Here is a 26,141-nt window from a genome sequence, read left to right on the forward strand (position 1 = left end):
GAGCCCCATTACTTTCTTGTTTATTTCGTGGCATTTTTAAAAAAAAACCCTGCTATCTGGCTGCTTTCCCCGCCACATCTGCAGGGAAAAGGAGCTTCAAACTTCCCGGGGCTTACAGGGGGAGAGGCGTCCGTCCGTTTACCTGGCATAAGAGTAGCAGAGATGCTGGCCAGAGTGGTCACTTTTGGAACTGTGGGATGTCCTTCGAAGGCCAAAAGGTGTTTACACTGGTAGAACGTGTCTTCACTTTCACAACAGCTCAAAAAGAACAGCGGAAAGAACTGGATGCCTCTCATGAAGGTGGTTTTCTTTTTGTGGTGAAACTTCTGAATTTCACTGCAAAAAGTCATTAACAAGTGTAGAACACTCCTACGGTTTTAGTGCAAAAAAGGGACTTTTTGCACTTTAAATGGTAAGGGTAGACCTATCCTCAGTCAGGAAAAGTCAGGAGACTGGAGGAGGTCCCTGGGGAAAGCTACAGAGAGTAGAAGGCTCACTGCAGGCCCTCCCTGGAAGAAAGGGGAAGTATCAGGAAATCCATGGGAAAGGATAGCCGGCTGACCTTCCTGAGTTGAAGAGCCAGTGCCAGGAGGCTGAAAAGGGCTGAGAGGTAGGAGCCTGTGAAGGGGTTACCCTGCTAACTTTCAAGAGCCAGACCCAGTGCTGGGAGGCTGAAAAAGGCTGAGGGTTAGCAATCCAGTGGAAGGGCTAGCCAGCTGTTCTTCCTGAGCCAGAGAGAACTAAGGCCAGAGAAGACCGGAGAGGGCTAAAGGCTGGGAATAGCAGTGGGAGATGCCTGCTGCCTCTTGGAACCAGAGAGCCGGAGACAGAGGGCAAGAGAGGTGTGGGGGGTGATGCATTTGGTGTATTGTCTGGATTGTGATGTTGGGACTTGTGTATACAGGGCTTTCATTTGTAATAAATTAACCCCACAAAGACTGTTTGCTCACAGAAAGACTATTTGACTATTTTGGGGGACTCTGAAGGAGGGAAACTGAGAGAGGTGTGCCTGTCATGCCATGGTTTACAGCAGGAGGGTGCTCCAGATAGGGCTGCCGTATGACATTAGAGTGGAAAATGTGGGCATTTAGACTAGCCTCTGGCAAGAGGAACATGGCACAGCAGAGTCCAGGGAGTGATGGCTGGCCACACCACAGAAGACCAAGGAGAACTGAGTAAGAGACTTGCTCACCCCAGGATTGGTGTTAGGGATTGTGAGGAAGTTTGGGGAACCTTTCTGTGATGTGCATAAATTTACATGGAATGTCTTGTGTGCAATGTTTATGGGGAATGTTTGTTTTGTTGGGTCAATACGGGAACGTTTTGGGGTTCATGTTTGGGTGGGGTCCTGGAATATTATAAGGAATGTTTTATGCAATATGTTTTTGGGGAATGGGTTTTTGGTTTTGGGGTGAGAGTGGCCCAGGAGGAGTCTCGCAAGAGGTAGGGTGAGAGGCAGGACTTGGGGGTGGGAGGGGTTGTTTTGTTTTGTTTTTTAGGAAGGGGTATGTCACAGGATGGTTGGTCCCAGTAAATGAAGTAGGTCCAACTCTTGTGCCGGAGCAGGTGTTCCTATTTAGCCAATTAAGAGGGTGGGCCAGCACAAAGGGCTGTAAAGGATCAGGGAGAGACCCAGTGAGAGTGAGTCTCACTGAGACAGAGCAGACTGGTTCAGTCAGGAAGAGCAGATGAGAGCTGCCAGACATCAGGGGACTCTGGGAGTCCCGGAAAGAAATAGAAGATGGTTCCTGGGAGAAGGCAGGAGAACAACAAGAGGGGTTTGCTGACAGGCATCTGAGAGCCAGGGCCAGAAAGGGCTGAGGGCAAGGGAGCAGCAGAGGAATTTACCCACTGACATCTCCAGGACCAGAAAGCTGGACCCAGTGAAAATGTGAGAGGCCCAGGAAGAGGGGTGCCCCCCAGCAAGGATGTTCCCAGCACAGAAGCTGTGGAGATTCCTGCTGGGAAGGGCTGGAGTGGCTGTTCTAGTATAAGGACAGGAGAGGACTGTCAGAATCTGGGCATGGTCGAAGGCACCAATATGTGGGGCATCGAGGTACAACATGTCTTGAGTTTTAATGACTATGCTGGGATGAGACCACCCGTTTGGGACTTTTGTTATGAATTATTTGGACTATGTTGTTGTAATAAACCAGCCCTAAGGATGGGTAGCATTGTGACAAGAAATCCTGAAGTTAAGTTGTTGGGTCACCTGAGAAGGAAAGTCCAGGCAGGTGTGCCTGTCATACTCCAGCCTGCAACAGGAGGGCATGCCAAGCCAGGCTGCCCTATGACAGATACATCTTGTTAAAGTGGGCACTTCTGGTGTAGAACATTTGTTATTGACTTATAGCAGTGTCTGGGACAGTGGTAAATGTTTATCTAGGAGGTATCTCCTTGAAGATAACTCTGTGAGCAGTATTCAGTATTTTTCGAAGGTCTTTGAGACCAGGCTAGTTTAATTTGCTAAGCTGTACAGGGTTGATTTTTGCATTGCAGAGCCACACCACCTATCTTTCTCCTTTTATTGAGATTTAGTTCTCACCTGTTCTTTTATGCCATATCTTAAGAAGCTAAACAAATTCCTGCAAGAATACCTATGAAAAATTCATCTGAGAAGCAGATAGGCAGTACCTGGAACTGTGAAATAAATGGTTTAGGTAGGGAAAATATTCATTTTTGTAGATTTGTCATTTTTTACTAGAAGAGTAAATAATTGCTCTCTAGATCACCTTTGTGTTTAAAAGAAGATAGCCGTTGTTTCCTGGGACCAGAGCATCTTGATAATTTTAAAGTAGTGTTGTGGATCTCTTTAGAGAGGAAATGGTGCTTAAATTCCATTAGTGAGGTAGCTGCGATACATATTGAAAGTGTTTTGTCTTAGACATAGAGCAGACCTGCAAGTCTGGGCCCACAGCTCAATTGTAGCATGACATTGTGTTACAATATAATTTTTATAGAATAACTCCCTGTCCATCTACTAAGAAACTCTGAATCCTTTGCAACATAAAGACATAAAATACCACGTAGCTAACATTCAAACCGATAAAACTACAGCACCAGGTCTCTTGGCCACATAATCTAGCTTTAATTTTTGCCAAAATATGTATGAAACCTTAAGATTTTACTGAACTCTGCACGAGTGCAGGAGGTTTGCCTTTAGGGCCTTATCTGTTGATAGTGCTACCCTTTATTTTTTCGTGTGAACCGAAGAATCCATTGCCGGGAGCAAAGTTATAGGTGACATGATATTTTGAACTTCCTTTCTGGAGTAAATCCTTTTGATTTGTAGGTATTTATTAAAACTTTTAACTGTCGGATAGGAATATATTACTGACCCATTTTCGGAAACGTGGCCCTATTCCGAGTTTTCTGTGTTCTGCAGAGAAGTTGATTTACTCTACCTACTCAAAGGATGCCTCCTTATCTAGTGATAACATAACTAGCAAGTCAGCTAGAACAGCCATTATTGTCCAGTGTGCAGACTCTTGCCCAGATTTTCTGCTGTGCCAAGTATCCACTTTCTGGTTTTCTGTTTGGCTAAGCCCCAACAACAGCCCTAGCATAGAATACAGCAACCGGGGTAGGAGGGGGCAGGGGAGAGGACAGACTGTGCTACATGCTAGCTGGGGATAGCTAGAGCAAAGTGTTCTCTCTCCACACCTCTGATATACCCCAGTGCACCTTGTTCACCAGCATTGAGTATGCTGACTCTCTGCCAGCTCTCAAGTTCCCCCTGTTCTGAAGCTTTCTCAGCTGGCCAGATTTGGCTGATTTGGGCTTTGTGCTCTGCAAGGAGATTGGAATGCAGCAGACAATGTCACCCATTACCTGCTACAGGCTTGTTTGTTATGGATCGCCTTAGCTTTGCCCATACTACAATGCATCTTCAGTCTTGGGACCTGTATTTCAGCCACGATGCTATGTCTCTGTTTAATAAGGAGATAGGGCAGTATGACTTGGTCTGTTTCATCTTTGCTAGTTTTTGTTCATGACAGTTAAGGATGGCAAGCACCATAGGAAAGAGTATGTAACAAAGTCATGGACTGCAGACACTGAATGTTGCCAGCTTGCATGATTTTGTTGTGACTCTTGCAATATTTGGTATCTTTTCTTAAAGCACCAGCTCCTGAAGACTGATGTCTGTGTGAAAATATCAGCTTTCATTTAAAAATAAAAAAATTCTTCCTTAAGTGCTGGTCTCTATCTGCATTGCACTGTAGGTACACATGCTTTCCATGTGTCTGAGACCGGAGAATTCTTGCAAGTAGTGTCCATTGGTCTGTGCCTGAATGCTCGACCTTGCTCTTCTCATGTTCTATGTCGAGGGTACAAGGGGTGGTTGGATCCACCGCCTCTCTAGTTCCTTCTTACCACCACATGGCCTGAGTCAGCATCCTCCCAATGTCCAGAGCTTCTCCTTTTTATCTTCAAGTCTGTAAATATTTCAGAGTTTTAAACAAGCTGTTTTAAACAAACTGAAGAAGAGGTCTATGTAAGCTCAAAAGCTTGTCTCCCTTATCAACAGAAATTGGTCTAATAAAAGATATTACCTTACCCATCTTGTCTCGCTAATATCCTGGAAACAACATGGCTACAACACTGCATGCAAAGTTTTAAATGGTTATTTTACCTCAGTATAGTTAGTGTTAGTCCTTTTTATACTATATTTAGTAATAGATGGAACTCCCTAACCTCCCCGGTATGGGACTTAGATTATGCCAGGGACACCAGGCTTTAAAAACTGTCTCTTGTCCCTACTCTTTCTCATTTAGTGACAACCACCAGTACTGCCTTTACTGTCTCTGAGAAAGCTCCTATCTGTGCTAAGTGCAATATCTGTCACTCTTTCCCATGTGGACTTGTAGGCACAAGAACTCTGGCTTAAGAAACGTTGCATGGAGAAAGCAATGAGGCCTCAGTTGGACTCAGACTGGGGAGCTCTCCCTGTACATTGTCCATAAGCATTTTACCACCAATGCTCTTATGAACCACCCATCTCCCATATCAACCCATGCTCCCCTGGCCAAGAGGTACTTTTGACAAGATGTTCGGGAGTTGCAAACCAATTTTCATGCCATCCCCACCTGATCCCTAAGTCCGCTTTGGTGGCCACCTGGGACTTTTTTTTCTCCCCATCTGGAGGACAATAACAATAGAGAAGTGGGTGCTGGATATCATCCATTCCAGCTATACCATCAAGTTTCTGTCCCCATTTCCTTCAAAGCCCTTTAGGACCATTCTTTCTTTAGGACCATTCTCAAGATGAGATCCTTCAGTATATAGAAGCGGTCAACTTATGGAATTGGTGTATCAGGAAATATATATCCCTATCAACAGTGCACCTTACAGGAGACCAAAATTCACAGGCCGACAGCCTCTGTGGGCACTTCACCATTAACCATGAATGGGCATTACATGATTCAATGGTGAACAACATTTCACTCAGTGGGGAACCTCTACTTGGGACCTGGTCACCTACCAGACAAACAAGAAATGCAATATATACTGCGCCAGGGGAGCTCAAGGCCTGTCCTGAGAGGTGATTATGTGCTACTCCCATGGAAAGACCATTTGAACTATGCCTTTTCTACCATCTCGCTGCTACTTCGGGTTCTTTGGAAAATTCAACAGGGTGGATCACAAGTCATCCTCATCACAATTAAATAGCTCCGACAGTTCTGGTTTCCAAATCTCCTACAAATGTGAACTTGCCCACTCATCAGCATTCTGCCGTTTCTGGATCTCTCGATGCATGAGAATGGTATGGTTAGACACCCCAACTCAGGTGCTTTTCATCTCACAGCTTGGTATTTGGATAGGTGTTGAACCTACAATGTTCCTTCTCTGAAACTGTGCACACTATTCTTAATAATAGCAGAAAAGACTCCACCAGAAAAAGTTATTTAGTCAAGTGGAAACATTTCTCTGTATGGGCTCAGCAAGACCATATATCTCTAGAGTCAGCAGATATTCCTGTTATCTTGGATTACCTCCTTATTCATACGGGTCTTTCCCTTAACTCCCTATAGGTTCACTTGGTGGAAATCAGTGCACCACCCACCAACAGAGGACTATTCTGTCTTTACTCACCCAGTAATGTCTAGGATCCTAAAAGGTTTAATCAGAATCTTCCCACCAGTAACAAAGAAAACTCCTTAACTTTGTGCACTCACTAATTCACCCCATCTGTCAATGCAGATAGCCTTCCTAATTGCCATCAATTCAGCCAGAAGGATAGGTGAACTTGGGATGCTAATGGCAGACACACCCCTGCCCATACACACTATTCCATAACGACAAAGTTTTGCTACAACTGCACCTGAAATTCACCCCAAAGTAGTTTCAGAATTTCACACTAATCAATCTATTCGCTTACCCGTGTAATTTCTGAAGCGCCATGCTACGAACGGAAAGAAAAGTCTTCATTCTCTTGAGATGAGAAGAGCTTTGGCATTTTGCCCACAGAGAATGAAACAGATCAGAAAGTCACCTAGATTGTTGCTGTAGTGGAATGAGTCTGAGGATGCACTATTTCCTCTCAGAGAATCTCTTAAGTGGATTTCTGTTTGTATCCTACTTTATCAGTTGGCACATCCGCCTCCCCAAAATGGAATAAGGGCTCACTCTACAAGAACACAGGCAAACTTCGTAGCATCACTTCACAAGGTACCCCTGCTTGATATTTCCAAGGCAGTAACATGGAGTTACATCCATGCGTTCACGAGACATTATACCTTTGTCTAAACCTCCGCCTTTGACTCATGCTTTGGGATACAGGTTCTCCAAACAGTCATATCATTTGCATCCTCAAACTCTCCTCCTCTTAGAGCACTGCTTGTCAGTCACACACAGTGGAATACGCATAGGGACCAGCACTCAAAGAAGAAAGGGAAGTTACTTACCCTTTGTAACTAATTGACCCTTCTTTCAAGAATTCTCCAGTCACAGGCACATGGAGCACATGTGTACCCACTGTGGAATACAGATAGGGATCACACATCTCAAAGAACTCTAGTTTAAAAAGCTAAATTAGTTCCCTTTTCTAGCCCTCACAGTTGTGGAGAAATGCCTGGAAGAGTGAATCAGGCGCATCGTAAAGGCTTAGAAGCCAGAGGCAAATAAAAAGAACCCAAAATGTATTACTTTTTAAAAATCTCATGATTTTTAAGCCAGTTTTATGATTTTGGTGGGACGGGGGAGATTCATGATTTTTGAATGCTGAGGATTAGCAATACTGCAGACAAAAGGCACAAGTTTAATTACTAAGCAAATCACATGCACAGACTTGGTTAGCAGGGACCCAAACTCTGGCTTTTCAGTTTTAAAAGCTGCCTCTGCCACTGAGGCTGCAGGAGAGTTCCCTTAGCTGACAGAGAGGTATCTCCCTTATTCTTTCTGTGGGCCAGCAACTAGAAGCAACAAACACAGACTATAGCAGGGGAGTCAAGAAAGCAGGCCTGAATGTTAATAGTGATTCAGATAATTATTTCTTCGCATGGGGCTAGCCAAGGTCAAATATTCATCCATAACTGGATCTTTGCTGGAGGGTTAGGAGATAAAAGCTTGAGAAATCATCTGTACTACATACCAGTTCAACATGGGATTAGAAATTAATCTCAAATCACTTTAGGTATTGAAATATATTGACACTCTTTCTTCCCCATCAAATTCTATGCCTGTATCTTTGACTCTACAAAGCCTGAATAAGTTAACAGTATGGAAATCCTTTTGATAAGGTCATGTCAGTTCCCTGAGTAATGCTTACGGTAGTCTGATCAAACAAAACAAAACTGGTTTGTAGCTGCTGAGCATATGTAAAGTAACATTAAGGAAGAGTTATTATTCAGGTTAAATGTGAGATGGAATGAAATAAAATTGATTTTCTAACCTATTTAAGAGCATAACAGATGACAGATGTGATGACTTAATTTTCATTTAGGTTATCTTGGGGGATTTATTTTTAATTTGAGACTGTTTGAGCTAGCCCTCCAAACCTGATCTTAGAAGGACTCAACTTGTTTGTTTTGACTAGGCAGAGTAGTTTCTCTCTTCCTGCATGTGTTTAAAATGTGTAAAGTTTTAAAACCAGTCTTTAGATTCTGCACTGTTTGAATGAAAGTGTTTTTTTGTTTTTTGTTTTTTTTACAAATAAGACAGCTATGGATGCTCTTTGATTTGCAACAAAATCGTGGGACGTATTTGTGAGCAGTCAGATTTAACATGATATCATCATTTAGACCAGAGCTTCTTAACTGAGGGTCATCGTGGCCCCCGGGGTGTTGTAAACAGGTGGGGGGGAGAAAGAGAGGAGACACGACTGCCCTGATCTCATTTTATTAAATGGGATGGGAGTCCCAACTGCATGAGAAGTGGGTTCTGGGCAGGGCCGGCTCTAGGATTTTTGCCGCCCAAAGCAAAAACAATTTTGGCTGCCCCCCCCCCCCCCCCCCCCGTTCTTTAATTACCCCACACCCGGCCCCACCTCAACTCCGCCCCTTCCCCAAATCCCCAGCCCTGCCTCCTCCCCCCAGGCTCTCAAGCCTGGGAGGGAGGGGGAGCAGCAGTGCGCGAAACGGCCGCTCGGGATCTCCCCCTCCCTCCCAGGTTTGAGAGCCTGGGAGGGAGGGCGAGTAGCGGCGCGCGAATCAGCTGTTTCGCGCGCCGTGGCAGCAGCAGCGGAGGTGAGCTAGGGCGGCCGGGGCACATTTTTAGGGGCGGCATTCTGGTGCCGGCCATGCCACCCCTAAAAATGTGCCGCCCCAAGCACCAGCTTGTTTTGCTGGTGCCTAGAGCCGGCCCTGGTTCTGGGGCAGTCCCAGTATGGTAGTTTCTTGTTTAGACACCCTCATGATATACATTACAAAACTAAAATCTGGCTTTCAAAAACCAACCTATTTTCATCATTTGGCATTTTTCTTCTCTCCCACTCCTTCTCTTTCCCTTCTTTTTCCTCTCTTTTTCGGTGACATTGACAATTTTTAGTTTTGGTTTTTCATTGAAAAACTGGGGGAAAATTCAAAATTTCCTGCAAAAACCAACAATCTTTTCCAACCAGCTCTACTTTTCTTAGGGCATAATTCTACTTTGTGTGACTATTGTTTTGCTTATATGTATAAATTTCTTTTTCTCATCTTCTCATTTAGAAAAAGGACAGTTTGATTGAAACTTACTCTATATCATTTGGCACAGTACGAAAAGTTTCCACTGTTCCATTAAATTGCTCTTCTTGTATAAAAGCAAATGAAAGAGGTTGAGGGAGGGAAAGTTCTCAGCTCACACAAAACAAAGTCAGCATGTTAAAACAGGGAAACTTGGCTTCTCTCCTTAGTGTCCATTTAAATCAGTGTCTAACATTGTTCTTACAACTTCTTAATTTTTGCCAATTGGAAAACCACCATATCCTGTTGTACTTTGGTTGTTGATATAATCTTCTGTTTCATTTTCAACTGGAGAAGAGCAGTAGAGAGGGAAGTCCTCAGAAATATCAAATTACTTTTGCCTTCACATGCAGCTTAAGCAAGTTATATTGAATGCCAAATGGAATTGGATAACAAGTGCAGTGTGAGATCTTACAGAATTAACCAGTCCATTAAATTGCACGTCTGCTTTGAAAATGTCTAAAAATGACGTCTCTTTTCTCAATGGATTGGCCTCCTCTTTGTATCAAGAGTTTCAAGAGTCATATCAGCTTACTGTGGTGGCAAAATTATTTTACTGCCTTACTCCTGGTAGCCCTACAGATCCAACACACCTAAGAAATAGGGAGCTGGATCTGTTCTTCTTGTGCATCAGTAACAGAATTATTTATTAAGTTCCAACCCGTTACTCCTTTGAAAATCTGTTGAATGTAATAGGATTGCACAGGTGTCATTGAGGCTTAATTTGGCCTGCCAAATCTGATGGTGATGTTTATGAAGGACAGACTCTATCTAGACTCTCAGAGCCAGGCTGATATTGCATGGCTGACAGTTGGATAAAATATCTTTTTACTTTATCTGAGCACATTTGATAGGGAACTCACTGAAAGACAATAAACCTGGCGCCCTGGAGTGTCATTTTTACAGTCACCTTAGAGCAAAACCCCACTTTACATTAGATGTACAGTACTGTGCATTCATATTTTGGAGTATCAAATTATTTGAAGTATATATTTATACAGATCAAGGATTCCTTTCCCTGCTAGCATAAGCATCATTGTAACATCATTGAACTAAATGAAGTGCCTAATTCTGCACACTGAGATTTGGCTATTTCGCTGCCTTTTAAAAGAGAAAGCATCGTAAAACATTTAATTTTCTATATTGCATCCTGTTTAAACTGTTTTGCTTAATGCACAGCAACAAACAAAAATAACAAACCTTTACAGACTTTCAGCTTTCCAAAAAGGTTGCTTCTAGTTCAGCAGGTTAGAGTTAATTGTGCTTACAGGACAGAAAGATAATCTACAATAAATACATTGTATTGAGAGAGTGGAAAGACTTTTTCACAGCCCAAAATGTGCTGAACACAAAAATGGTTAAAATCAGTGATAACAGGGAGAAAGACACACCCCTGGCTGAGCCATACAGTTCAGGAGACAGCATCCACTCATTCACAGCTGTATCCAATCAGCACAGCCGTGCACCGTGAGTGAAGAGAGAATGAGGGGGGCCTGATGAAGAGAGTGGGAGCTGACAGGATTTGGTTCAACTTGATACAAAATGAATGAGCTACCATTCCCAGGAGTATTCAGCACAGGTCGTTGAAGTACAAGTACATGGCTGGATCCAAGAGCAGTTTGCATCATCTGTACATTTAACAGTTCCAGGCAGGGCATTGAGTTGGGTGGTTGTATCTGACGTGCTTGGCATTAAAATCCTGTTTGCTGCAATAAAAAAGGTAAGAAACTTAAAAAAGGAAAAAAAAAAAACCAACCAAACCCAACCCTACTCCTCCTATCATATACACCACAATGGAGACATAGTAGTAGCCTTTGTCTCTCACTGTATTTTCAGAGTGTGGTCCATTAGTTTAAAGATCCTGTGTAGCTGCCTGCAAGGCAAATGACAGCTTCTAGTGTGGCAAGTCAGGTTTCTTTTCTCAAGAGCTGACACTTAACAACCTTCAGAAAGGCATTGTAGCAGAGATGTGGGAATATATGGTATGCTGTAAGTATTTGTTGCTTCTCCCCTCCCCCCACTCCTTCCCCTACAGATGTTGCTCATTTGAGCGGTAAACTGATGAACATAGCTTAGACCTTGAGATGCTTGATAGATTCATTGGTCAGTGTTCAGTTCAGAATTCCTGTTCCTAAACTGGCTGCAATTGCTGGCTTCATAGTAACCTGCCTAAATCTGTGTGTAATTCTGTTGTGCCTGAGCATAATTTGTTTTTATTGCCAGTGCTGTGTTAATAGGCAAAAAGATGGAATAACAGTAAATTGCAGAAGGCTCATTTGCAAAGGCTGACATAAATCTGCATTTGCTACTGCATATGTATAGTGCCTATGTAATTTTCTTGATAACCCATAGCTAACCATTATCCTGTTTTTCAATAGATCTTTGACAATGGAGATTATTCATTTCTAATTCATGAGTCTTTGATTTTGAAATTTTATAGAGCTTCATAAAGAGTGAACATTTCATAAAGATGGAAGAACCATAACCCCATCAAATTCTTGGTAGACATTAATGTACAGTATATGTGAGACAGTTTATGTCTCTTTTGACAGAAGAAGAAACTTAAATGATTTAAACGTTATGTATTAGCTTGGGTGCTCAGGGATGAATCTGTGCTTCCTCAAGCCTATCTGTATTCCCAAAGAATTTGAAACAGGGTGAATTTCATTGATTTGATAATTGCTATAGAGCTGTGAATCCTCATTATAATATTGGGTAGGGGGGAAGGAAAGGCAAACATTAATCCTTTCCCCCCCCCCCCCCGCCTCCGCTTAACTCAGCAGTGTTACTCTTCAGTTGGGTTTGTAACATTCGTTTGTTTTCCTAATATCTGTGCTAATTTTTGTTTCCTCAGTGTAAAGGGCATTAAGCATTTCTGAGGTTTGATTTAGTGCAATAAAACATGCAGAGAGGCTTTTCTCTCTAAACTATGACTTTAATTACTTTTTTGTAGCTGTTACTTCATGATTGACATAATTTTAATAACTTTGGGTGGGAGGGGTACTGTTGTTTATCCCAAAAACATTTCTTAAGAGAAGAGCTAGTTTTAAATTGTTTATTTGTAAAATGATAGCTTTATTTCCGTAACTTGGATCTTTCTAATAATAATATTGGTTTGGTATATCTGAAAAAAACAAAGCTATATGGGAGCGATGAATAAAAATTTATGTTCAACAATAAACAAAAATAAGCACACCTATAAATGTTTTAAATATTTCTCAGTTGTATTATTAATTAGAAGGCCCAAACAGCAATTGAAACTGTGTGAATTAATATTTAGGTGATTAAGTATGTATTGATAGACTAAACAAATTCTTGGAACTGTTACAATGTTGTGTAAACCTATTCAGCAAGGTTTTTCCGGAGCTGTTATGCTTTAAGGTAATGAATAAAACCTACATATAGTAGTAGACCAAATTCTGATCTCATTGACACCAGTGTAATTCCAGAGTAACTGCACTGATTGACACCAGTGTAATTCCAGAGTAACTGCACTGATTTAAGGGATTTACATGGCTTTAATCCAAATTTACTACACCAGTGTCACAGAGTGCAGAATTTGCTCCATTGTATTTTGAGAGGCCTCTTGAGAACCCTTATTTTTTGGCTGAAACTGGTCCATGTCAGATTTAAACTCATCAGTTTAAACCAGGAAATAAAAATCCATGAGATATAATCAGTTTGGTTTCTCCATTATGGGATGTAATTAACAGATCTTTGAAATTAGTATTTGATACCTGACAAAGAAACCAACACTAATAATTTTGATTGTATTCTGTGGAATGGAGGTTTTGTCTGATTAATGCCTATACAAATTTCTAAAATAGCTGACTGAAAGGAAATGTGTTTTATGATTGAATCTGCTAATCTGTCAAAAATAACACCTTCGCCATCTGAAATGGCGTTCTGCTGAATTGGGGAAAGGTTGTCTGCTATTCCTTGTTAATTCTTTTTCTGCTGCCGAGACCCATTTATTTCCCCTAACAACCCACACTTTTTATGGTCTGTTCATATTTAATTACAGAGTTTCTTAGGAGACAGGAAACAATGCTATTCTATTATGTGGTGAATTCTGGTTGTATTGGGTGACCTTAGGCAGATGGAGGTACCTTAGATGTCAGATGATATGCTCATGTATCTAGAAGTGCACTAACTGCTTCATTTGAGGCCCTGCATTCAATTTCTATAACTTAGGAACTGTGGTTGAGGGGAAATCCGAAAAAATGCTGGAGTAATCTTATACTGTTGTTCTGTAATTATTAACCTAGGGAATTTTTGGTTTATAGAGGCCCAGCAAAGGAGCAGTTATGCCACATCAAGTATCAATCTGATTTAGCACCCAAACTACCATTCTGACTTTGCTGCCTTGATGCAGTCTTTAAGTATAGAATTAATTCATTGTTTCATTTTGGTTTTTTTATGTGATTTACAGCGTGTGTCAAACAGTTTGAGATATTTATTTTATTTTTAAAATAGAAACCCTGTAACCTACTCAAGCTCTATCTAGGATATGATTAAGAACATAGGGCCAGAACAAGATATCAATTTTTAAGCAGAAATCCCTGTTGCTTCCAGTGGGAATTTTTGCTGAAAAATCGATGGCACAATCTGGCCTGTAGTCAATCGGGGATTTTTACAGCAAGAGCTACAGCCATATATTTACTTGATTTTAAAATTTGGTGGAGGGGAGAGCCCTGAAACACAGGGCCAGATGCTCAGCTGCTGTAAATCAGTTTAGTTCCATCGACTTCAGTGGAAAGAATGAGGTTGAAGCCTGTGGAAAATAAGGTTAGAAAACGGCCTGACTTTATACTCACACACAAACAACAGAACAAACAAACAAAACTCTAAATCTCTGTTTTCTTTTAAATGCAAGCAAATTTATTTCCCAAACATGTAATAGATATAGTATGGGCATTAGCTGGTCTCTAAAGAAAAGCATTTTGTCCTGTGTTAAATTTTGAGAGAAATTTCCAAATACCCAGAGATAAAGGTTACATTGTTTCTTTTTTATTTGTTCTGTTATGTTCAGATGTGAAAGATTGAATCCATTTTGTATATGCATTTTGCTGTGTCAAACACTATGACGGTTCATAAACGTGGATTACAAAACCATAAAGATACGTTTTCTGTACTCCATAGGCTGGCTTTGGAGAAGTAGTGTATGAAGATGCACATTTATGGATTTAAGCAAATAAAATTTAAGAGCTTATAAATCCTCCAGTATTTGGAATTGCAGAGTATTTCAGTTTATCGGTATCTTTCTGGTAATGAGGTGCCCAGAATTGGAGGCAGTATTCCACATCTGCTCGTAGAAGTTATATAGAGAAGGGACTGTAATCAGCTAGCTTTGGTCATTGACTTCCTTGGTGTTTGTGGCCCAAATATATATCAGCCCTTTTCACTGCCATATCACACCGCAAATGCAAACTCATGCCTAATATCCTCTCTGTTTCAGAATTTACTGCTTTCCAGTTTTCTCCCTCTCATTATGTGTCTGTGTTTCAGCTTATTCCTGCTTGAACCCTATAGGGCCCAGTCCCATCTCCACGTCCTGCAGTTGTTCCTAGTCCTGCTACTACTACCCTTTGGGCTGAGATGTTCCTCACCCCTGAGTTTAAAGGCTGAGGAAGCAGGGCAAGATCCTGCTGTTGTTTTGAAGGAGGGCTGACAGGCTATACATTCCAGATATTGGAAGGTTACTTCTTAATCTCCTTGAAGACAGAAGATTGAGGGGAAGGGGAGGCAGTCAGCCACAGTCTAGATGGAGTACATATCACTGGGCCAACTACTCAGAAGACAACAGAAGTTAATAAGGTGGAAAGGTTGAGGAGGAAGAAGAGGGTATAATAAGCTGTAAGTGTTGTCTGAACTCACTCACTGCTGGAAATTATCAAGTGTTAGGGCTTTTTTATTTACTACAGTGTGGTAGTTTTTTGAATGTCATTGTGTGAGAACATCAAAGAGATTATAAGGAGCCTCTGTAAAGCGTTATGGCTTGGTTAAAGGCTGGGGCAAGGAGACTGAAGTTTGATTCCTAAATCTTTATTTGATCAAAGATGTTACTGTACACAATAGTGTCCGTTTTTTGCAGTGTTGTTAGTACTATGCAGCATCACAGTCTCACATTTTACCATGGATTGTCTTTGTCTACTATATGTAAAGAGCAGATGGTAGAGAGGGTAGTAAAAATGTAAGAATAAATATAGAATCAGAGACATTTAAAGGGTTAGTTAAACATAATTAGGGCCATGATCTGCCATTGATCTATAGGTGTTCTGCACAAAAGACAATGAGAAGGTATGGTCTTATTTTCAGTGTATTTAACATACTGATAATCTAATGAGCTACCATATTCTTTATTAAATCATCTTTGCTTTACCAAAGAAGTCTGCATAATTAAACTTCATTATACAGAAAAAACACTTTTCTCCCTCAGATGCTGTGCAGGAAGCTATCAGCTTGTCCTGATATTTCTGTAAAAGTAGTTAGCAAAGCACTGTTTGTGTTCTCTATATGTGTATTATTTTTAAAGCAAATGTGTATCTAAATGGACACGCAACCTTCAATAAAAGATGTTCTCGGTTGTCAACAACTGACAGTAATTAACAATTATTGTTAAGTGGGAGAACAAAAAGCACTTAGGTGAGCCTAGGGTTTGGTTATCTTTTTAAGCATGCTGTTGCCATATTCACCTTTTCTAACTGTGCTTAGCCATCTAATTGTGCATCCAAATGTAGCTGACACATTACATGTGGTGTCATGATTTATTTTAAAAAATGAATGTGTTTCCTACCTTAAAAAACAAATTATTGAGAAACAGCCAGTTTTGAATTTTTTAGGGGGAGGGAAAGGGGAAGTCATTTTGAAAATCTCTATATGAAAAATGAATAGTTCTTTAAGTAGTTTAGTAGTTTACCCTTAGCACTTTTCAGTTTATTAGAGGCACAATCATTTGAGATACAGTGTAGATTTGATAAATATCCTTAATATCTGGAGGAGCCAAAAGAGGATTTAGAGCAAAACATAAATTATTTAATATTTTAACCACTTTCTTGGTAGCTTATTGGTATTGATAGCATTCTCTATAGACTGATCCTGCAATCCTTAGCAAGTGAAACTCTCATTGACTTTGTTCATAAAGTGTTTAGGGTCAGGCCCTTAAAACTTAACCAGTAAGTAATATGGAATACAGTATTTCTATCATTTCTTTTTAAATTGTTCTTCCCCTCTCTCACTAATGATTTTCCTCACAATCCTGACTCCTCCCCCATTTATTTCTCCATTTTGCCCCAAAGTCCTCTCATTGATGCCTTTGCCTCCCAGAGCTGTGGCAAACCATATTAGAATTTGTCTTTTGCCACTACAATTAGTTCCTTTACCCTCAGGTTGCTGACCTCCATAGCTAAATAATGCTTAGGCTTGATCTCTAAGTTGGATATTTTATAGCTGTGATCAGAACTAGCTTTACATCAATCCCTTTTATAAGAATTGAGTTACAAAATGGAGGGAAAATAAGCTAATGCCACTCAATCATCTACTCTGCTTCTGCTCATGTTCCATGGAGGACCTCTACTGGAAGAAGATTCTACGTCAACGGTATCATTCTTCCCCCACCCCACCTCTCTCACCTTTACTCCCTCCTTGGTCCCCAATATGAGTTCCTCTCCTGGAGCTCCACAGGGTCAGGATTCCATAGGTTTTACGACTGGGATATGAAGGGATGGAGCCTCAATGACGTTATCCTCTGAGGGCTTTGCAGATTTTGATCTGAAATCCAATTGAGACTTAATGCTGCTTGAAAACAGCTGCTGGCGGTTACTGCCAATGACAGCCCAGCTTCTCCAGAGGGAAGCAGCAACTCAAAGAGTCTTTCTCTGAACAGGATGATCCTTTCCCTAGGGATCCGTAGGGTTGGAAGTCTGCAGCTTCTTCCTCCTCAGTGGGTCCCTTAATCTCTTCCCTCAAGGGTATGATGTGTCAGAAATTCTGCATAGGGATCCTTGCAGAGTTTCTTGGATCTCTTCTCACCCTCCCATGGGTATGTTTGTGGGAAGGCATGATTTGCTCCTTTTTAAAGTCAATCCCCTCTGTATGGAATACAGTATACTCCTGTTTATCCGAAACCCTATTATCCGTTCCTCGACATTATCCCAGTCCCTTCCTTGTCCCCCATTTATCTCATGCAGGAGGACAAGGAAGGGATTCAGATAATGCAGAGATTCAGATATTAGATCAGAGATCCCTGGTGTGGACTGAAAGGAGGAGGAGGACAAGATGGCTACCCTGCTGCTGAATGGCTCTAGCAGCAGTGCAGGGAACCCTCAGCAGCCCCTCTGTCAGGGGAGTGAGTGAGCGGAACTGTGGCAGTGCAGCTGCAGAGGGCCAGTGACATCCGATCCCTGCAGGTGCAAGGTGCCAGGAAGGCTCTGGTCCAGGAGTGATGAGCAGAGACCCCTGGCCAGGACTGCAAGGAGGAGGATGAGCTCCCAGCTATGGGGAAGCCCATCCTGCTGCTGAATGTTCCTGTCCTCTCAATTAGCTGAACTCAATTACTTGAATAAAATCTGTATCCCCCATGCTATTCAGTTAATTGGGACTATACTGTACATAGAATACTACATGTAGAATACTACATGCAAAATTCTTCACAGCTGCTCTTACAGCATCATAGCTAAAGCTGAGCTGGTCAATTCATTCTAAACATCTGCTTTCAGGCACTTACAACCTTCTGTGGAATCTGCCATTTGAACTGGAACTTACCATGTTTGCTTTTAGCTTTGGGGTGAATTTTTCTGAAAAATTTAAAGAGAATTCATTCAGCCATATCTGAGCTATCCAAATGTGAAAGAAACACATAGGCAGATACAGTCTTTTGTGTGTGAATTAATTCGTAGGTTACAAGACGTGCTCAGTCGCTGCACAGACACATAGGATTCATTTGAAAACTATAATAAGGAATTCTAGTGATTAAAATGAGACTTCGTCCCTCTTGACTTGTTTGTACTTTACCATTTTAGAGAGTTCCATGGTGGGAATCCCACTCATTTATTGTTGGCTGAAACAAATTAAACAACCTATTATTTTTGCCACCCTTTACTGGTTTTCCTTTTACCTTTTTTTCTTTCCCTTCCATGCTTTCTGCTACAATGGTATTATCTTGTTAAAATATGATGTGAAATTTCATGTTGCATAATGGTAGAAGAATTAACAGATTCAGTTTCAAGGACTTACATACCAGCAGATCAAAAATTTTGCATCCAATTCCCTTAAGTATGTTTAAATTTTGCTCTATCCAAGAGGCACCTTTTACTTTGTTTTTCTCCCCTATGTGTTGTTTAAAATGGAAAACAATCTAAATTTGGGGTCTGAGATACAACTTGAGTGCACCTTTCAAATGAAATTAAAATTAGGGGTAATTCACAGAAAATTCAGAATTATAAGATTTTTACCTTTCACATTTTTAATTAGAAACATATTGATTATTTTTCAGATGAAATGTGCATTATTTTTCTTCTGTGATAGATTAAACCCTGAGAGAGACTAGATATTTTTTTCTTTCAATTTTTGAAATTCTGGGTCACTGAACTATTACCATGGTCATTGTATATAGTTGGAAGTCTTTTTGATATTAAAAACATTAAGAGCTAATTCAAATCTCTGAATTGTTAAAAGGGTTTTGATGAGCACAATGAGGTTCCTGTTATGTGTGTAAAGCCAGCGGGAAACAATCAATAAATTATAGCACTGTGTAGATGGGGAAGAGGAATGGGCGGAATCATTGATGATTGGAGAGAGGGATAAGGCTAGTGGATGGAATCCACTGCTGTTGGATGTTGAAGAGGGGTCCCTCCTGAATCCCACCGAGATGCTCCTACAATCTCCTCCCCATAACAATGTTGCTGATTCAAACGCTTCCATTTTAAAATTGCAGTGTGCAGCTCAGGGAACATATTTTCCATTCATAATCAAATACAGATTTTCTTCTCAACTTCATTGCCACAATGTAGCACCTGAAGGGCCAAGTAAGTTCCAGTGCCACAGGTTGGAAGCTGCTGTCTATTGATATTGAAGGATATAACACTGAATCTGATGATCCTGGAAATGAAACATTTTTCAATGACATCATCATCAAAATACAACCACAAGGATAATTTAAATCCCTGTATCGAGCTTTGTAGCAGCTCTTCAACATCTGCTTCATTCAAGAGCAATCTGTTTATCTTCAATATGGAAAATAGGGCAGAGATCAATTTCTGATTATGCTTTAAAAGCAACTGAGAGGAAGACTGGAATGTAATAAAAAGTTGCAATCTTCTTTTTATACTGGCAGTTTTGCCCTCTATGTAACACATAAAGAACAATTTAAAGAATGAAGCCTGGATATGTTCTTCCAGGCAGATTTAAACTTCTAGGTCCACAAGTAAATGCTGTGAGTGAAGAAACAGAAGAAAAATGACCTATAATGACTACAGGTTTATCATATGGGGAGGGAGGAGGAAATGCATTTGTGCTTAATGCTATCAATTCTACATGTGAAAAGAAAACTGCAAACTATTCTGTTCCAGTTGCTGATTATCCCATCCAACAAGTCAGGAAAGTATGATAAGAAAGTCTTTGCCACTTTCTCAGATAGTAAAAATGAAATGAAAAGAAGGTGCAAACTCCTCAGGTGCATTCATCCTAAATTTCTGTTGTATGGATGTTAAGCACACTACTCAAACCTCATTGAGAAAGTAGTAAGATGGAACACAGTCCTAAAGCACATTGCGGAAGTTCACGTGTCCTTCCACAGCTACCTTTAACATCATAGTTGGTTATTTGAAAAAGGATGATTTATTTTCCCCTGCTTCACACTGACACTTGGTGAAACTATCAGGAAGATTGTTTCTACATTTTGCATTCAACTACCTCAGTGCCACATATAGAGATACTATAACTGCTCATCTCCTACTTGATACTATTCTATTTATACATCCAAGAATTGCATTAGTGCTTTTGGCCACAGCATTGCAATAGGAGCTCCTGTTCATTTGATTACCCACTGTGACCCCCAAGTCTTTGTCAGAGTCACTGCATCCCTCATCCTGTAAGCATGGCCTACATTTGGCCATATGTCTAATGAATACAACAGAGTATTACCACAGATAATGCTGAAGAAAAAGAGAGACACTAATTTAGAGGGAAAGTGACAAAATGGCATCTAAATAGTAAACATCTATCTTAATATGCATACATGCAAATATCTGATTTGTACACGTGCATTGAGTTAGGCATCCACAAACCTAACCTAAAACCTGGCCTAAAATGCATATGCAGGCCCCTCTGAAAATCCTAAATTCATTTTCATTTCTCTTCTTTCTTACCCAGCCCTTGCTGTGTGAAACTTGTTTTCCTCTTCGTCTCTGTAAGTGCCCCTTGGTTTCCACTAGGATAGAACCTGGAAACATGCTGAGCCCTCCATTCATTCTATCCCTGCAGTTGTACATGGTACATGAACCTCACTCAAATGCTCCGTGGAGATCAGCTTTCCATCCTTGAACGAGTTTCACCCTTTTGGGGGTGAGAATGAGAGGGGATCTATTCTTTGGGCAGGAGAGTGGGATCAAGAGTGCCTTAACACTGGGAACAGGGTGAGCAAATGTAATCAACAGTTGATTGTCCTTTAGACCCCACATGTTTGTAGTCAAAGACAACAGATGAGAACTCTCATTCTAGTGACATCATTCATTACACCCATAGAGGCAATGCACACATGTCTAACCTAGGTTCTAAATGCAGTCAACTCACTGGTAACTGCCTTGGGCAGCGGTTCTCAAACTATGGGTCAGGACCCCAAAGTGGGTTGCAACCCCATTTTAATGGAGTCGCCAGGGCTGGCTTAGACTTGCTGGGGCCCAGGGCTGAAGCCCGGGCCCTGCTGCCCAGAGCCAAAGCTGAAGCTCAACAGCTTGAGCCCTTTGCGGCGGGGCTCAGGCTTCGGCTTCAGCCCTGGGCAGCGGAGCTCAGGTTACAGGCCCTCTGCCCTTGGGGTTCAGCTTTGCTCCCACCCCCACCCCAAGTGGTGGAGCTCAGGCTTTGTCCCCCCCACCCAGGACAGTGGGGCTCAGGCTTCTGTTCCCCCTCCTGGTGTTGTGTAGTAATTTTTGTTGTCAGAAGGAGGTCGCGGTGCAATAAAGTTTGAGACCCCCTGGTCTTGGGCAATGTCTGGTGTTTTTCTCATGCAGCAGTCATTTGGCTCAGAGGAATGGAGCTCTCCTGTATAGAAGTGTGTACTTTACTGCAAATTCCCATTCTGTATCTTTTCTCTTCTGGTCATGGAAAGAACCTAGGAAGCAAACAGTCCTGGCATAGTGGAGGAGGACCATGGCCACAGTTCCTCAGGGCATCCCCAGTGACCCAAGTGTCAGGGTAGCGAACAAAATCTGAGTAGAACAGTTGTGAAGACAAGCCCCCATGGACATTGGCCCCAGGCATGTAGCTTCATTAAGTACTGATGGGAGATGGCCTGGGCTGCAGGATCCTGTAATGGTAGGGAAATAACTTGAGGGAGGTGATTGAAGAGAAGGTTGGGCTGTCAGTTTTGCAAGTTTTTAACATTTGGCAGGCCATGGTAAATGCTAGGCTCCCCCATAGTCTTAACCTCAACCTGGTAATGCTTGTTAAAACTACAAACTGCCTTGTCTTCACTAAACTTTTACCCCATGTTCGTTACTATATTAGCTAATATGAGTTAAGAATGCATCTTTTTCCTATTGAAGACCCACTATTGGAGGTAGCTCCAGTGGCCAGCAGTCACCAGCTCCAGCATCAGTGCAGGTCTGGAAGAGGCACTGGAGTACAATAGCAATTATGGCTGTTCTGAGCAGCATGGGATTCGATAGCAGTGGTACAAAGTGCCAGCAGCTCTAGAGTGGCTGTGGCCCTCAGCAGTGGCAGCTCTCTAGGTGGATCCTGGAAAATCTAGTGAGGGGTGAAGGACAAGAGGCAACGACCAATGAAGGAGTGAGCTAGCTACATTTTGTCGGCTTCTGCCTTCCCCCTTTCCCTTCCCTTCTACCCAGCCTCCCACCTGTTGAGAGCTATTGGGCTGCAGTTGGGAAATAAAAAAACAGCTTGGGTTAAATCACATTAGTTTAGTATTTGTTAAAACAGCTTTGAAGCTAAAATCTATGCTGATTTACACCAGTTGGCTTCTACGGGGTTTCACAGGGGCAAGTTAGGGCAGAATTCAGCAATGGCTGTCTTAGAGGGTGTAATTTTCAACCGAGCCCAGGTGACTTGGATTGTCAATACTTGTGCTCCTAAATCACGAGAGCTCTTGAAAATCCCACAGATGGAGAAGACTTAATTTGACTTCAGTTTAAAAAAACATTTTCAACCCAGATGGTGAAAATGAAAGCAGACTTACAAACTCTTTCAGTTTGGGCAATCAAGAGTTTAACAGTAACATTGTGTAAGGCATGTTTTTAAAACACATTATTGGTTTGTTGCTGTCTTTAAATAGCAGCTCCTTTTGGAAACACAAAGGTTTGCATAACTTTTTCATGTGTGCTTACTGCATACTGCCTCCCATATTTGTATGTGATATTTTAAGCTTGATTACCTCCCGATGTTGATATGACTGTGCTGCCTCTCTAAATTCAGCTGATGCCTCTTGGCTTCATTGTATGTTTCCAAAAATACAAACTTCAGCACCACAGGATTCAATCAAAATAACTGCTGAAAGGAAATAGTGGCAGTACACCTAGGTAAGCTAAGCAGGAAAGGAATATTGAATGTTAAATGTACAGTACTGCTGTCAACAGTTCTGTCTCATTGTATGCTGGACTTTTGTCTGTGTGAATGCTTTCTAACTTGCTCTTTCTGCTCTGTTTCTTCATGCTTTCCTGGATTCAGAGAGAGGTAAATGATTTTCATTTCTCCATCATTTTCCATGTTTATCTGCCTACCACTCACCAAACAGTGCCAGTATCAGTCATCATTGTCTTACAAAAGCTAACCTGTAGTGAAGTAAACTAATCCTGTACCTGATCACATTTTTAATCCAGTAATGACAGTATTGCCAACCCCATGCATTCAAAAATCATGTGACTAGCTATAAATCATGAGATTTGGGGGGGAAATCAGGATTCTTTTTACATGCCTTCTGATGTTTGAGAATTTAGGGTTCACATTTTCCAGCTCTTCTCTGTGGCCATGAGGACTAGATACTTTTTTTATTAAATAAAAGCTCAGCTTCTCACATAATTACATGACTCCAGAACGAGGAGTTTAAGAAAAACAAAAGTATCATGAGAGTTGGCAACACTGAAATTATTCTCTTCATCCAGTGTTTGGGATGGTGGGTTGTCCTTCAAGTTATATAAACTGTCATGTATGCATTTTTTATCTGCATGTTGTGTAAAGTTGTCATTTAGGATTCTCTACAACACTTTGTTGTATTGGAACACGTACAGTACTATTCTACTATATTGTTATCATTTGCTTTGCAGCTCAAGGGCTACAGTCAGGCAGCAATTTCATACTGGTAGAATTGTACTCTGCAAGTCAGAATTAGGTTTTGGCCTCAGTCCAGTTTTGTTTGTTCTTCTAGATAGTAAAGCCCTGGCATTGGAACAGGATGGAAGGGAGATAGTTTAGAGATGTGGACAGTTCCTTGGGTTTGCTTCAAGGAATATAATGAGACTACTTTACAAGCTTGACTGGTTTTTAATCAATTCTTTAGAAAGCACTGGCCTAGGGAAATGTTTGAACTTTCTTGGTGATTATGGCTTTGCAAGCTAATGTACATTTCATGCATGTAAGAAGTGATGCTCATTCTAGGCTAACATTAACAAAAGTGTTCTGTGATCTGCTTCTCTGGTTGTGAACATACTGTGATTACTTTTTCTGTCTGAATAATAAAGAACAAAGGGAACTATCACTCCCAACTGCTTAATAAGGCAAATCTCAATGAAAACACTGTTCTAGTATTTGCTGCCATCTTCAATTAAATGTGCAGTTGAGCTTTGAGCATCTCAATTTGATTTCTTTATCAGTTATTTAAATATTCCTTACAAAGGCTTGCATCTTTCACTTGTATCTACGAAAGTAGGATTGTTGTCTAAAATATCTAAATATTAATTTACTATAGTAAATGTTTATCCAAGTTACATGATTGGCATCAAAGAGGCTGTTCAAAGATTTAAAGGCACACTAATATATTTTATATGAATTTAGTATTTATGAAAATGACTAACCTGGAGAATAAAGCCCCTGTGATGCTGCACAGTGTGAGTAGCAGCAGTATAGTCTTTCCCATGCTGGCTCATCCATGTACCTTAGCTCTAGAGGTGCTCTCTCCAAGGTGAAGTAGTTGAATCCCCTTATACATTTAATAAACTTTCTGAATTAAGATGGGACTTCTTCTCTAAAAGAACTGCAGTGTGCAGGTTCATGCTAATAAAATATCAGGGGTCAGAACCTCAGCTGGTGTAAATTGGTGTAAATCCACTGAGTTGAATGGGGCTGTGCCAATTTTCATTAGCTGAGGATCTGACTCAAAACCTCTACCTCTATCCACACAAAAAACCCAGTGAAAATCCAAATTTGAAATGGAAGCCCTGTGCTAACACTCTCTTCCTGACTCGTCATACAGTTCCTGCCCCCTAACTAGAGCCAGTCGGGAATTCTTGACTAAATGGTTTTCGTCAGAAAATGCCAGTTTGTCTAAACTGAAACTTTTGCGGGAAAGGGTTGATTTTTGGCAAAACTTTCTATCAGGAAGGTTTCTCAGATCCAGGATGGTGTTTCTGGTGAGAGAGAGAGAGAAAGAGAGAGACCCACCGCAGAATGTGGGGAAAGGGTGCGTGATTCATTATGCTTAATAGCCATCCCTTTACCTAATCAGGATGTAGTGCTAAGTCTGAAGAGAATCCAGTCTACTCCTCTGTTGGAAGGGTGATGTCTATGACATGGAGACATAGTTATATGGAAAATATGTGGGGGCACTTAGAGCTTTGAGAAGACGATAGCACGTACAGGAAATTGGGAATTAAAACCCTAGAAGCATAGAAATATTTTCAGATTGGAGCATAGCTTGGAGCCTAAGGTCCTAAAGATCTGAATGTCACAGAGGTGTCAGGTATGGGGGGCAGAAGAAGGGGTTAAAAATTAAATATTTTGAAAGGGTGTGAATGATCTCTGAGATGCCAACTAATAATAGAAAGGCTGGGGCTTACTTTCACTGTAAGAACCTTGAATATAAGGTTGCCAAGTTACAATTGTTAGGATTCACATTCCCACTCAAAGTGGCCAAATAAACAATGCCCAAGGAGACTACTTGAGAGTTAGTAAGTGATCTAAAAAAGCAATTGGAGAGAAATTCAGAGGCTTCCAATACAGGATAATTAGCAATACAAGCTATAAGCATGAACGTATTAAAAAGGTAAGTAGCCTTCAATGCTAGATCACGCAAGGAGAATTCAATAACTGCATAAAAGTAACTGATGTTATTCTAAAAAGAAACAAATTTTTAAGTTCTCATCTGAAAGAGAGAACTGAAATAAGAATTCTGGGGCTGCTAGTGAGAGAGGGGACCTATCTATTTCTGTAAGGGGGAAATCCTCCATCCTCTCACCTAGGGTTGCCAACTTTCTACTCTCACAAAACTGAACACCCTTGCCCAGCCCCTGCTCACTCCCACCCTCACTCACTCATTTTCACCGGGCGGCTGGGGGTGTGGGTTCTGGGGTGGGCCCAGAAATGAGGGGTTCAGGGTGTGGGATGGGGCTCTGGGCTGGAGCAGGAGGTTGGGGTGTGGGGGGGGCTGATGGGTCTGGGGTGGGGCCAGGGATGAGGGATTTGGGGTGTATGAGGGGGCTCTGTGCTGAGGCTAAGGGGTTCTGAGTGCGGCAGGGGGCTCTGGGCTGGGGCAGAGAGTTGGGGTGTGGGGCAGGAGATGAGGACTCTGGGTGCGGGCTCTGGGGATGAGGGGTT

The 26,141-nt window shown here is 41.4% G+C and overlaps 1 protein-coding gene and 1 long non-coding RNA gene across 28 annotated transcripts in view; one reads left to right on the top strand and one right to left on the bottom strand.

Annotated features, from left to right (window-relative positions):
* Positions 1-26,141, top strand: part of APBB2 (amyloid beta precursor protein binding family B member 2) — a 339,661-nt gene that overhangs the window by 277,711 nt on the left and 35,809 nt on the right. The window contains exon 1 of one of the 27 annotated variants that reach the window (XM_005286386.5): positions 10,741-10,881. The exons of 25 other annotated variants lie outside the window; for them this stretch is intronic. Coding sequence is in view for 1 of the 2 variants with exons in the window: in XM_005286382.4 (XP_005286439.4) it covers positions 22,984-23,066 (83 nt within the window). In the remaining variant the exon portion in view is untranslated. Of the gene's footprint in view, positions 1-10,740; positions 10,882-22,922; positions 23,067-26,141 lie in introns of those variants that run through there. One more of the 27 variants, XM_005286382.4, reaches the window with a different exon arrangement.
* LOC135983730 (uncharacterized) overlaps positions 10,740-26,141 on the bottom strand; it is a 32,796-nt gene continuing 17,394 nt past the window's right edge. The window contains exon 3 of the long non-coding RNA XR_010601503.1: positions 10,740-10,867. This is a non-coding gene — a long non-coding RNA (uncharacterized LOC135983730). The remainder of the gene's footprint in view (positions 10,868-26,141) is intronic.

This window comes from Chrysemys picta, chromosome 5, assembly GCF_011386835.1.
Source record: "Chrysemys picta bellii isolate R12L10 chromosome 5, ASM1138683v2, whole genome shotgun sequence".
NCBI lineage: Eukaryota > Metazoa > Chordata > Testudines > Emydidae > Chrysemys > Chrysemys picta.